At 48.5% G+C, this 13,735-nt stretch overlaps 1 protein-coding gene across 1 annotated transcript in view; it reads right to left on the bottom strand.

Moving 5' to 3' along the window:
- The window catches only part of LOC144115050 (nose resistant to fluoxetine protein 6-like), a 53,418-nt gene extending 42,635 nt beyond the window's left edge, over positions 1-10,783 (bottom strand). The window contains exons 1-2 of the mRNA XM_077649180.1: positions 10,335-10,783; positions 319-527 (exon numbers count right to left, since the gene is read on the bottom strand). Of these exons, the coding sequence (XP_077505306.1) occupies positions 319-527; positions 10,335-10,611 (486 nt within the window). The 5' untranslated portion in view covers positions 10,612-10,783. The remainder of the gene's footprint in view (positions 1-318; positions 528-10,334) is intronic.
- Positions 10,784-13,735: the final 2,952 nt, after the last annotated feature.

The following is a 13,735-nucleotide window of genomic DNA, read 5'->3' as shown; positions in this document are numbered from 1 at the left end:
ATGACGGAGGCACTGTCTAGTCAGCGGAAGGCCGCATATTACTAGGTAAGCAGTTAAGCAGTCCAAACCTCGCGCGTACGTGCAGAATACCAGCCACTCAGCGGCCCGCAGGGTCGATGTCCTTGGCTCCTTTTCTTCACATATCTTTAAAGTGCTTATAGGATGTCGTTTCAGACTTAATTCTCCAGACTGGATTGCTAGATTCATGCCTAATTCGCTGAACTTTAATTTACGATGGGTTGCCGGCCCCTTCGCACTCCTTGGAGTTCTGTCTACATTACCGTCTATGAGTCGTCTATGCGTGACAGTTTAGCTTACCTGAAGTTCTCCGATCTGGTGGAACGACTCGATGAAGCGCCTGTGGTAGTCCTCGGGCAGGGAGAAGAGCACGGAGCAGTACTGCCCTTTGAAGTACAGCTCGCCATCGGACAAGCGTACCCGGGTGCGCAGACACTGGTCAAAGCCGCCCATGGCCACGTATGTTCCTTCGAGGGCGTTGGGGGCGTACATGGCGTTGGACATGGCCACTGGGATACAAAGGTCAGAGCGACGGAGAAGGGTTAGTGATATTGATTTTGTGTTCACGTTATAATTTAGTTACGCGAAAGTAATCTGTAATGACAATAGCATTTATGCAGGGTACCTAATTAGAAAGTAGCTGTAGTAACGGAGTGATGCAATCGAGGTTATTAATCACTCACCACCACACACATTCTTTTCCTGCAACACAGCAACCACCATTCATTCCATGGGGGAGAAAAGGCGGCACGCTAGATCACCGACCACGACAAGTCAACAAAACACACTAACTATACTAACCCCGTCTCCCAGCCCCTCCACGACCGTCCCGGGCCTTCCCTTTCTCCTTCTTTCTCCTTCCTCTGCGAGGGGGAAGACTCCACTTTCCGGAAAGGGCATACAATCCCCTCCGAGGTCGTCGTGCGGGGAGGCGGCGCGTCCGGCTCCCACTTGTCTCAAGGTAAAGGGGTAATGCCCGGGGTAATTCCGTTTCAACAACACTCGCGCATTCTGCAATTCTGTCCACTCGATTCTTGATCGGCGTCTTCCATCGGCATAGTTTTTCTCTGATCCAGTGCAAAGCGATCATAAAATCATTCCAAAAATGAACTTCGTGAAGCTCGATCTCGAGGGAAGTTTGGTCGTACTTGCACAGTCGCGAGGCGATCAGGCATATCATTAGTTTTAATCCTGCCAGAGTGACCGCCTTCAGAAGGGCAACGAGATTTTCGGCGAGCAGCAAGGTTGTGGTCGTCACTCCCTGGTCATCGGTCATGCATAGATAAAGCATGGCTCCGTAGGCTGCCGTGCTGGCATAGGCGAAAATATGCAGTTGTCGGTGGGTAGCACTTTCGCGCAATCCGTTGCCGCAGAACCTTGGGACTTCAATTTTTTCCAGCCCAGCAAGCTCGTGACACTTGCTGCAAGATAGCATGCTCTTGCACATCTTCTCAGTAGGTTTCGGCCTTGTACATCGGGAACATAGGCCGTGTTTCCGTAACATGCTTTTCTTCTAGGACAGATACCTTGCAGCGGTGCAATTCTCCGTTGCATGCTCATTTGACTTTCACAGCAAGCATTCCACATCTTTCATTGTGCCATGCAAGGATGCCTCTAACGAGTGTCGAGGCTTTCCAGAATGCGCTGCACTCTTCTCCAGTTCATGCGCCTGATTACGGGACATGAACTTACCGGTTGCATCGTTGTGTTGCTCCCTGGCGGCCCTTTCTCGGCTCCCAACTTCGATCTGAAGGAATTCCAGAAGTGCGCGCAGCTCTTCCTTATGCACCGACTCTGTTCCTGTCTCGGAGCTGGTGAAGGTGGCCGAGGCGTTTTCGTTGCTGGAGCCCTCTGCGTCCTTCCAAGCCATCATCCTGTTGTACGGCAGGGTCAGGTCGTTCAGAAGAGCCCGGAGCACAAGAGGGTTGAGCACTGCGCAGTACGATTCTTCGCCCACACCCAACGCCTTAAGGCCTCGCATGTGAGCCTGAAGAGCGTCATACCAGCGCCGAAGAGCGTGGGCGCTGTCTGCCGATGATACCTGTGCGGCAGCCATGAGACCCTCGGTATGATCATAGATGAGGATGGCTTGATTAGCGAATCGGTGCTTTAGGATGGCAATAGCGTGGCTGTAGCACTCCGCCGTCGGCTGCAACCCCTCGATGGCAGATGCTCCGTCTCCTGTCAGTGCAGATCGCAAATATTGGAATTTTTCTGCTGGTGATAGGTCCGAATTCCCGTGGATCCCGTTTCGAATAGCTCACAAAAAGGCTGCCAATTTCTCCTTTCGCCGTTGAACATCAGGAGTTCCAATTTGGGCAGTTTTATCGTGACCGTCGTTCCTATCGTTATGGTTCGACCTTCGCTGGAGTTAGTGCTGTCCACGTTCGTCCCGTGTGTGCTACGCTTCGCTGCAGACTTCAGCTTGGTTACAGAAGTGACAATCTTGTTGTCATATTCGATGATGACTGCAAACTTTATGTCGGCTTCCTGTTCAGGGATCAGAGGCTTGATCGCGGCGTCTACACCGATCAGTTGACGTTGAGTCAATTACAGACGCTCGATAATAACCTCCAGGTCCTCGGCGTTCAGTGCGGTTAACTTCAGCAAGGCTGCCGTGTCACCAACCAGACGCGTCGCTTGAGTTCGCAGGCCCTTCCTGTCCATGTCTGTCAGGAGTCGATCTTGGTGGTCCGGTGGTGTTGCAGAATCGCTCCCGGGTTTCGGCACCAGAAATTAATGCAGTAACGGAGTGATCCGATCGACGTTATTGATCACTCACTACCACACACATTCCTTTTCTGTAACACAACAACCACCGTTTTAAAGCGAAAGCTTTATTGGCCGCGAACTTGCGATTTCGCCGCTGCGGTGCTTCGAGGAGGCACATGACGTCACAATGCGCGCCGCGCCGCGGGTATTTCTCTCTCGCTCTCGCTCCCTAGTCACTACTGCACATGCGTCGCTAGTAGCACCGAGAGCCACAGGTGTTCTGCCGCTGCGCAGCGCCGAGCATTTCCTCAAAATCCAACTTTCAATTTTCAGTTTTCTCGTTCTTTCCATCTCTCCTTTATCCCTTCCTTTACGGTGTGGTTCGGGCGTCCACTGAGATATGTGAGACGGTTACTGTGCCATTTCGTTTCCTCAAAAACCAAACCAAACAAGTGAGCCTACGGCGTTCATAGAGTTCATTGGCGTTGACAACTTTGCAAAGGCCGTTCATATTCACGAAACGAAAGGCGCACAACCGGCTCCGCGGGTCAGCGGAGACCTCTGTCTCGCTTTCATGTACGTGGCGTTGGTGTCCAACTGCAAAGGCCTGCTTTGATTGCGTTCCGCACACTGGATAAGCAGCGCGCCCTCCCTGCCACCCCGGGAGGTAGCATGCAGTTAATGGTTTATCGCGAGAGATTGATCACCAAATGACCGCTGCGGCCTAGCTATTGCTGCAGTGCCGCAAGGCAGCCACAACGCTGTCAGCGCTAATGCCTTCAAGCCAAATCTCTCTCTCACCACCGCCACATGTATCAAAGCACAAATGAGGCGTCCACATATCCACGGAGCCAGTTATGCGCCCTTCCTTTGCTCAAAGCCATCGCCGTCTAGGGCATTTTCAACGCCAACGCCAATGAACACAGTGAACGACGACATATTTCGCTTTGTAAATCCTATATTAGCTGAGCTAATCCACATTAATTTTTATTCCATGGGGGAAAAAAGGCGACAGGCTACATCACCAACCACGGCAAGTCAACAACTCAACACTAGCCCCGTCTCCCAGCCGCCTCCATGGCCGTCCCGGACCTTCCATTTCTCCTTCCTCTGCGAGGGGGAAGACTCCACTTTCCGGAAAGGGCGTACAATCCCCTCCGAGGTCGTCTTGCGGGGAGGCGACACGTCCGGCGGCCACTTGTCTCAAGGTAAAGAGGTAATGCCCGGTGCGGCTAACAAGTTCCATTTCAACAGTAGCTTTGGAGCCTGTGTTCAAAACAGGAAGTCGGTTTGAGTAAACAGAACAATGGATATGACCTAGCTGTGTGTCTGACGAATAGGGGGCGTCTAATAACATGGTAATACCTGATGAAAGTGGTATTCCCAGGTGTCTACGAGATTGACGCGCCTTATAAATGTTTTGCGCATGATGTCACTGGAGTCACGATGGTTGCCCACTCGTAGATTCCACGGTTGACGCCGGAGCCTGTTGCGATATGCGCATCTGATAAAAGCACGCCTTTTCGCCGCCCTGCTGGACACGAGCATGGTGGCCGCCATTGCGTTAGTGCAACTGTTTAAACCTTAGGGGTGGGGCGCCAGCGAGAACCTGAGGATGTAGCACCTGGACTGTAACTCCGGCTGCTCTCCTGCAAATCGTTTACCGTGCGTACATATCTGGTGACCTCGGTGGCCACAGAGCATTTCAAATCATTCTGGCGGGGGAAAATGGCTCGATCTCAGCCATAATCGCAGCAGATGTTTTTTGCCGCAAAGACCGCTGGGGAAGGCCAAATGTAAGTACCGTGCAGTGTAACTGGTTCACGAAAGCGCACGCAGAGAAATGTACCAAATGCAAATATTTGTCATATACGTTTTGCACGTGCCTAGGCAGGTATTTCCTACATACTCTTACCGCTGCACCCGAGCACACAGTACAAACTCTGCCAACTGCTGTCTCTTCCGACCGCTTATTTGCGCAGTTTTGTCATACTTCCGTAATTTTTTTTGCGCTAGTTTTTCAATGTCGATGCAACCAAGTATCCAACACCAAAAAGTATAAAGCACCAAAAAATAAGCGCGGCAGAAATTTTTATCTCGTATCTCACTAAAACTTGATAATATTAAGCAATTTATTGTGGGTATCACACTGTGTGGTTAGCACCGCTGGTAGCAGAAAATCAGGGTTTTTGAAACATCGAATAAAGAATAGAATGTCCGAAAAATCTCTTGCCTAAGGGCGGTCTGTTACTGGCTTGCAACCGTGACTTGCGGCCATCGTGATATCCCTGCGAGGCCAATCAGGGACCGTTTCAAGGCGGGCTTGTGATTTGGTGGCCCCGGCTGCGCCAATGTGACAGAGTACAGGGTTTGTCGTATACGACATGTTGTAACGTATGTTGTAACGTATGTAACTGAACACCTTTTGTGTTCTCTCTCGTCTAATAGACTAAGGCAATCAGCCATGGCCTTGGAAATTAAAAAAAAGAGAAAAAAGAAACGGCGGCACAAATGGTGAAATTTTCCTCGGTTAAGTCAGCCCTTGTGCTTTACTCTGACCTCTATAACCTTAAATGAAAACTGCAGGATAATTTGCTTTCGAATGATGTAATTATTAAGCTCTGTTAGCTTGCAATTACGCTAAAGAATTTCTCTGAGGTTCATGGTTTGTTTCGTCGTGGCTATATGACATTTTCTTGGGGTGGAAGCTAAAGAGAACCTGAAGTGTTTTTTGACTGTGTGGGGAGATTCAAGGATTCGCCAGTGTATGAAGCTTGAAGGTAGAACATGTCAAGTGTTTTTGCGCTAGCACTAAAAAAAGTTACATAATCGCCGATTAAAACCACGACGATGTTGAGGCTTTTCCTCGCAGCGTCGGAGAAGCGCGGCGAAGCTCAGTGATGACGTCATCAATGGTGCTTGCGCCCTCGACCTGCCATGTTCCGCCGAAGGTCTTCAAACAACGTTCCGATGGCTTTGCCTTTGGTGGCGTTTGTTTTATTCCTTCGGGTAACCATTACTGCGCTGGAAATCTACCGCCACCGTTACTGACGTCATCACGCGGCCTCCTACCTGGCGCTGTGCGCTGCGGGGAAGTATGAACACCACCTCCATTTTATTTGGCGGTTACGTCAACATTTGAAATGCTAGCACATAAAGATTTCACATGATTTGTCCGCAAACTGCACACCTTCAACCCATTAAAACTCGCCGAATTCTATAATCGCTTCGTAAGCGAAAAGGTTGATTGATTGATGAAAACTTTATGGATAGCAGTTAACGTAGGGAGGATGGCGAATGAGACAGCTGGGAGCCCTTTGATTTATGGTTTGGCTGGTTTATGGGGTTTAACGTCCAAAAGCGATCAGGCTATGAGGAATACCGTAAAGGGCTCCGTGTAATTTAGGCCACCTACGGCTCTTTAATGTGCACCGTCATCGCACAGTTTCTAGGGTCTGTATCATTTCGCCTCCATCGAAATGCGACCGCCATGGCCGGGATCAAACCCGCGCCTTTTTTTTATCAGCAGCTGAGCACCGTCACGAGTGAGCCACCGCGGTGGCCATAAGAGAGAGGAGAGAAGTTTAAGTCAGATCGCCACTCTTATGCAGAGGGTCTCTTGCAGAGCACACGGATTGGGGAACTCGAGTTCTGGTTAGCAATATGGACGATGATAAGTAAGTTGTGACATGAACAATAGAAATAAGATCGTAGAAGCGGGTCTCTTAAAGTACGCTCATTTGGTTGAGAGCGCGGCGTCAGATCATTCCGGCTCTTGTATACAGGATTATTCTGACTGCTTCAAGTCAAACTTGCATAAAATGCTGTGCAATTCGAACTGTTGTTTGCAAACATAATCCGCCGTTTAGCCAAAACTGGTCCAATTGTTAACTGCTCAGTTACATGACAAAACACGTTATATCTGCATGAACCTATTAAACTGTACGCGTTTACTCGTGAGCAAGACGGTCAAACATTTTAGTGACACGTTCTTACAGACGCATTCCGACAACCGCGAAAACGTTGTCACTTCCACGCCAATCCGAGGAGAGTGTCGTACGTCAATTAAAGCAGGGCGATGTTGCCCCTCCGTTGACCATGCTGACCGTAAGTCTGTGTAGCCACCGATCTCTGAATATCCGCTGCATATTTGATCGCGGTAAACAAAGCTTTCATACCTCCCCGAGGTTTTCATCAGATATATATAGTAGCGTTTAGCCGTAAGGCGCGAGATGAAATGTGATGTCGCACCTAATGAGGAACTGTTGCACTTTTCTGTTTCTGTCAAGTTCATTTTACCGCAGATGACCTTAATATCTATGGTTCTTAGAATGTTAAAAAAAATCTGAGGACATGTCTGCTTAATTGGAGGAATGCGAAAACATGTGTTTTGAGGAAAGGAATGGTTTTTGAGGCAAGGTAAGGACGCAGTAGCTCGCAGATCTCGACATCTCGGTGGACAACTCAACCGCGATTTAAAGCATGCAAGTGAAAGTGCATATGTCATCGGTCCGAACCCCCGTCGCAAGTCTCATAAAACATGCAATTGAAGGTGCATATGTCATTGGTCCGAGTCCCTGTCGCAAGCTAGCCTCCAACTTGACTGAAAAGGTAGGACGAACGGTTGCTCAAAATTTTGGTGAATGTATTCGGGAATGCTGCTACCACATCACGGTTGTATGAAACACACGCCGAACAAGCTACCCCGGTAATAATAACAACAACAACAATAATAATAATAGTAATAATAATAATTTTTCAAGGCCGTATGAAACACACGCCGAACAAGCTACAATGATAATAATAACAATAATAATTGGTTTTTGGGGGTAAGGCAATGGCGCAGTACCTGTCTCATATATCGTTGGACACGTGAACCGCGCCGTAAGGGAAGGAATAAAGGAGGGAGTGAAAGAAGGAAGGAAGAGAGGTGCCGTAGTGGAGGGCTCCGGAATAATTTAGACCAGCTGGGGATCTTTAACGAGCACTGACATCACACAGCACACGGAACACTTTGCGTTTCGCCTCCATCGAAACGCGGCCGCCGCGGTCGGGTTTGAACCCGGGAACTCCGGATCAGTAGCCGAGCGCCCTAACCACTGAGCCATCACGGCTGGTCTACCATGATACCTGATACCTGATTTAATATCTGCTGCGGGCCCTTGCATTCAAGATATTAAACTTATTTTTGGAATATGGCGGAGTGTTCGGCTTGAAGCACTCTGGCACGGGTCGGCCCTGTATTGCACTGCCTCCTACTCTCATTGGACATCATCAGACATGTGCCTTTAGGTGCTGTTCCATACAAACGAACCTATGTTTTTGCTGTGCAGTCTTACAGTTTTGCTGCAACTCTCAGGAGCAACTGGCGATTCTCCATATTGACCTTGAGAAGGCCTTTCATCGTGTCCGTCCCATTTTTTTCTTCTCTCTTTTTGAACGCGTCAATGTCGGTTCAGAATTTGCAGTGTCTACAATGGGATACGCCTTCTATACATTAGCTGCTGTACGCTCTTGATTGTAAATGGTTGTATTTCACAATCTGTATCCATATTTTCTTCTGTCAAACAGCGCTGTGCACTATTCTCGCTTCTCTTCGCAGTTTACATAGAGCGGCTGTGTGTAAGCATTCTGCAGTGTAGTGCCGTCTGAAGTTTTCGTACCCTGGATAACAAGCTCAGGATGCTGGCATATGCAGAATATCTCGCGTTTTTCTGCGCATGAAAATCCAGCGTGTATGAAGATATTCACCTGACTGAGCAGTTTGGCCCAGTCTTTGGATCTCAGATGAACCGTCCAGATTTGCGGTCTGTAATTTGAATTATGTGGGTCTGCGCCGGACTGAATATGCCGGTGTGGCACGACCGTATGGGCCGGCCAAGTACCTTGGCGTCTCATTAATCGCGTACAAGCATAGTGCAAGCTATTAAAAATTTCGCGTATCTGCTCTACAGCGCCATGCTCAGACCTTCTTCCCACATGGTCTATCAATAATCGGCAGGGCTAGCGCCTTTAGCATGCTTCTAGCAACAAAAGCTATTATGTTTTGCTGGTTATTTATTGCGCGAGGCTTTATAATAACCATTTTCGTAAATAGTCACTTTTGAGTGGGATTCGTCCTTCGAGCACACGACAAGTGAATATCTGTTCGGACCTGTAGAGCTGGTGCCCTTGGTTTTGTCGATCTTCATGCGTAGCAGATTTTTTCCCGCTTTATCTTTTCCCCAGACGTTTCCCACCCGATAGTTCGTGCGTTCTTGCAGACAAATCTAGCAAACGATTTACCTTCTCTATTGTTTCTTCTCTTTTTTGTGTCCTTCGTTGTTTATGGGAATAGATGCATGCGGTGTATTTTGCTGTACACTTTCTAGCAGCTTGTTTTCCAACTGAATTTTTATTTTCAGTCTTGCGGAATCGATTGAACAAAGGCTTGGTTTCAATGTTATTCCCTCCGCCCATTTACTGTTCAGTGTATTTTGAATTGGCAGGACATGATTTATTTGCGCAGGTGAGTAAAATTTCATTTTCACTATGTACCAAGACTTTCTTTTGCAAACTGCACACTGAGACCTTGGCCGCGAAGACGTCGCTTCAGAACAGGAAAATGTTTGCGTCGGCGGTTCATCGCGGTCTGTCTGACGTTCCAGAAACAAATGAGCATTGCTTCATTAATTGCAAAGACACAATATTGTTTTGGGGTGTACTACAGCGGACCTTGAAGAAACGAATTATACTTCTCATATTGTACTGTGCGTTACTGCTCGTCAATATGTTATGAACCCCTAGACATGTTCTTTCTAACTGGACTGCACAGCCTATGAAAAACTAGCGTGATGGACCGGCATTACGAATCTGTTGTTTTAGCGAAACTCCATTTCAGATCAAATGATTGTTCATCTGCAGGAAGTGCGCGACCAGACGGGCTTCGAACCAGAGTGGCGCTCCGCTCCTATTTGGTGACGTGCTCTGCCGCGCTGTTTTGTTTTGTTTTTCGACGATTTTGACACCACTTGCTGGAGGCTATTTAAATAGTTCCTGTAGATGTAACTTTATATAACTGTAATAAATACCGCGTCTAAGAAAAAAATCTGGGGTGCTGACTGCGTGGTATAAGGCATCGGAAAACAAAGCTGCTTGTTTGCGCTGGCGATGGCTCGAATCACGCTCGGGGCTATAAAACATTCCTTTTTTTTTTCTGCTGGCTATCACTCTGAGCTAAAAATTCGGAAGTTTTCATATAACTTCGTCCTCAGGTTTGCTGCGGTTTGCGGACGATGTTCGCCTGAATTTGATGAAAATTGAAGCTGAAGTAATTTCATGCTTTAAAAATCTCCACGATCTTTTGAACAGTTTAAAGTGCCTTTTCAAGAGTTCTGAAAGAAATGAATGGTGGATTAAAATCGACGCTTGCAGCATAGGACGTCTTTCGTTCTGGCCTCTGGTCAGACTTTTGGGAGCGTACAACGAAAGCTTTCCCATGTCGGAAGCGTCAGACTGGTTCCTTTCATTTCTTTCTCGCTTATAAAAGCGCAGACCGTCGCTCAGTGCATCGAAGCGCAGCAGAAAAAACACAGCGGGTTCGCCGTCAAAGCGGCCATACTCACTCCTGACCGCCCAGGCTTTCTGTTGACGCAGAGCCAGAAACGTCTTGATCATGCTGGTCGAACAGTCGATCGATACTTCGGGCCTCGTCACCGTGTCCGAGATGAGCGGCAGGAGCTTTTGCACAGCCACCTTGAGCACTTCGCTCAGGTCGTCCTCGTAACTGCGCGTGGCCGACTCGGCGGCGCCCTGTGCCCACCCGACCCTGGCTCCGAGCAGGGCCAGCGCGGAGAACATTGCGGCGAACAGCAGCGAAGGTGTGAACGGGCGCTGACCCATGGCTTGCCGAACGCTGGCCACGTCGAACCGGACGAAGCACGACTGGAGATGTCCCTGCTGAGTCCCGCGCGCGTGCTCTCGTCTCTGAGCTGACGCCCCAAGGAAGGGAGGCGTCGCACTCGACAGCTGCGGTTCGTAACGCGACACGCCGCAAACAACCGCGAGCGGATCGCTCTGTGGCTCCGGCTGGTCTGAGAGGTTGCACGAACGAGATGCTGCAGAGACACAGAGCACCCCCCCCTCCCCCCCTGCCACGGCACCCCTCTTCCCGCCTGTTTGAAAGTGAAAAGAGACTCGGACAATGGGCACGAAAGAAAATGGAGCCGTAGTTTCGTTTCCGGTAGTTTTATTCAAGAACGGAGGAAATCGCTGAACGGAAAGAATTCAACTTAACGATGTCCTTTGGGGCTTTCTTTTCTCCCCTTTCAAGTAAGATGTGGGAATTCCGTGGCATTTACTCTCGGTTTCGGTGGCTAGAAGCCCGCCTTCTGTCGCACCTCACGCGCTGTTTTATTCGTGTCTACACAATCGCCGCCTCTCCAGCGCATCCCGCGATATCGCTTTTCTGCGCGCACGTTTCCTGCCGAGCAGGGCACATTAGACAACAAGGCACTCGCGCTCTGTGACATGGCCACACGCCACGCTGTCCAAATAAAATTAAGTAATGAATGAGTTATGGCTTACGTCTATTGGTTGTAAGCCTCGAGCTTTGCTGTCTTTCGTGGTCTAACGACAAGTGGAATCTGCGCGTCTACGTTGGCGTCGATCTCGAAAGTACTGTGTTTCGAGAACGTCTTTCCTTTTTATTGCTTTAATTTGGCTTCGCCGCTACGAATTGTCGAGGTGTGCGGTTGTTTTTTGGATCGGGAATATAGATCAGTAGTTATATCGATCGAATTGTTAACATGGTGCGACCTGGCTCAGCGTAATGGTGGTAAAGGAAGTCAAGAAATTGTGGTGCAGGTATACAGTCAGCGGAGGCGCTGATACAGCTAACCGACCTTATGCCTATTGCCGGCGCTCCTTCTAGCGCCACTATTTCATTGCCTTCTGCGTGTGCTTTTTTCTGTCATGCATGGTGAGGGGGTAGAACCTACTTTTCGCGTAGGTAGAATCTGCGCAGAACAGGACGGTAAGAAGTAAGGGGACGTATAGAAGCAGTGAATTTGTTTGGGGCCTTCTTAACAAATTATTAAAAAATAAAGTGCCAGAGCTTTAGGTTTGTTCACAGTGAGTGTTTAATGTTCTTGAGATTTTTCCGCCAAAACTCCGGTTGGAAACGGTTCCATTGCCCTTATATGGTATGTATGAGTCATCATATTTTACAATGTTAGAATAACTTCCATTGGATTATCATAGGAAATTATACTAATTCAACCCACTAATCCACCTCAATTCATTTTCTGGGGTGAGCCTACTTCCGAAATTTTAGGGGTCCTTTGGAATTTTTCGGAATTTTTGATATTGTGGCAGGTTGCCACGATGGCCGTCTGGTACGGTGGGCAGGCTGCTCACAAGTCGGTGGGCAGGTTGCCACCTGCCATGGTGGGCACGTTTTTATGACGTCGCAAGTTCACGTGACCTCTCTACACAATTTAGGGTGGCCCATCGGGGCAAGTTGTGATGAAGTCACGAGGTTGCGCGATGTCTCTCGACCACTCAAGGAAGTTGTGAGAGAGAAGTTGTAAATTTTTTGTGAGACAACCTAAATGATATCGGATTAAACATTTTACGGGGATGGTTCTTCCAGGTCCGGGAGTCCAAGGTTGGTTGCTGGCCAGTACCGCCTCCCACTGCTCGAGGCTCATCCTGTTTTCCTTAGTACCTGAGTTTGCCTTGCTACATGCACAGACTGCGTGATAAAGGCCCGAGGCCTCTCCTCATTGTGGTTGAAACTCAGCGCGCGTGCTCATGCTACGTTTATGATACGCGCGCATTTACACGTGCGCGCTTGTGCTTTCTGTGCGCTTGCTTGGTAACCGACCTCCGCTCTCGCCCCGACAGGTGGTGTTTCGCTATTTATTTATTTAAGTACCCTAAGGGCCCGGCTGGGCATTGCATAGGGGGGGGGGGGACAGCAAATAACAAAAATACTCAAGGATTCACTTCATACATAATACAGAGAAGAAAAGAATGAAAGAACCAAGGGGTAATTATGAAATTGGGTCGGTCTTATACATCGTGGGCATGGTGCAGTGTGCAATAAACAAAAATAATATGTACACGTACAAGTCAAAGCAAAGGTACAAGGCGGCAAGTTCAAACAGACGACAATGCTGCGCCTGATACGAGAAATGTTAGTAACGATGAACGGAAAGACGATGATTCGTTACTAGCCACAATGCTAGCACGAAAATCATTCCACTCCCCTATAGCCAAGACTAACGGGGAATTCTGATATTTATTTGTGCGAGCAAAAATTGTTTGAATTTTATGCGCATGGTCGGTACGAGATGATATGTGATGTGCAGTTGGGATGTGCCTGCGTGCGAAAGATGAATGGTTGTAGTAGAGGAGGTGGAACAACGATAGGCGAAACACTTTTCGTCCTATGTTGAGGTTCGGAAGTTTTAGAGATTGTTTTATTGCAGTAACGCTCTGGTATGGAGAGTACGACCGTAGAATAAAGCGTGCTGCCTTATTTTGCACTGATTCTATTGAGCTGGATAAGTTTTCTTGGTGCACGGGGATGCCATACTACTGAACAATATTCCAATGATGCCCGAACTAGAGATGGGTAGGCCTGCCACCTGTCACCTGACAGGTGGCAGGGTGACCTGCTACCTGTCATGTGGGGCGTTACGCCGACAACGCCGACGACTACGACGCGGAACACGGGAACGAGCGCCTAAGAGCTGTGCTCTAAAACGGAGTTAGTAAGAGGCCGCCGCAGCTTTTTGAGCTAAGTCGGATGCTGCTTCTGTATTACCGTCGTTGCGTGTGTCGTACAGAGCTTTATTGCCGACAGTATAGGAGGTGGCCAACTTAAATGTGTGTCCCGAAATTCTTGTCACATTTATTAACCCCTGTAAGATGTGGCTCGCACATGGGAGTATTCTGTTTTTGCACTACACAATATAAGGCTCAATTCTACCGGATGGTATTATTAGAAACTCTCACTAAT

The sequence above is a fragment of the Amblyomma americanum genome, chromosome 1, assembly GCF_052857255.1.
Source record: "Amblyomma americanum isolate KBUSLIRL-KWMA chromosome 1, ASM5285725v1, whole genome shotgun sequence".
Classification (NCBI taxonomy): Eukaryota; Metazoa; Arthropoda; class Arachnida; order Ixodida; family Ixodidae; genus Amblyomma; species Amblyomma americanum.
This window is presented reverse-complemented; position numbering and strand designations above follow the sequence as displayed.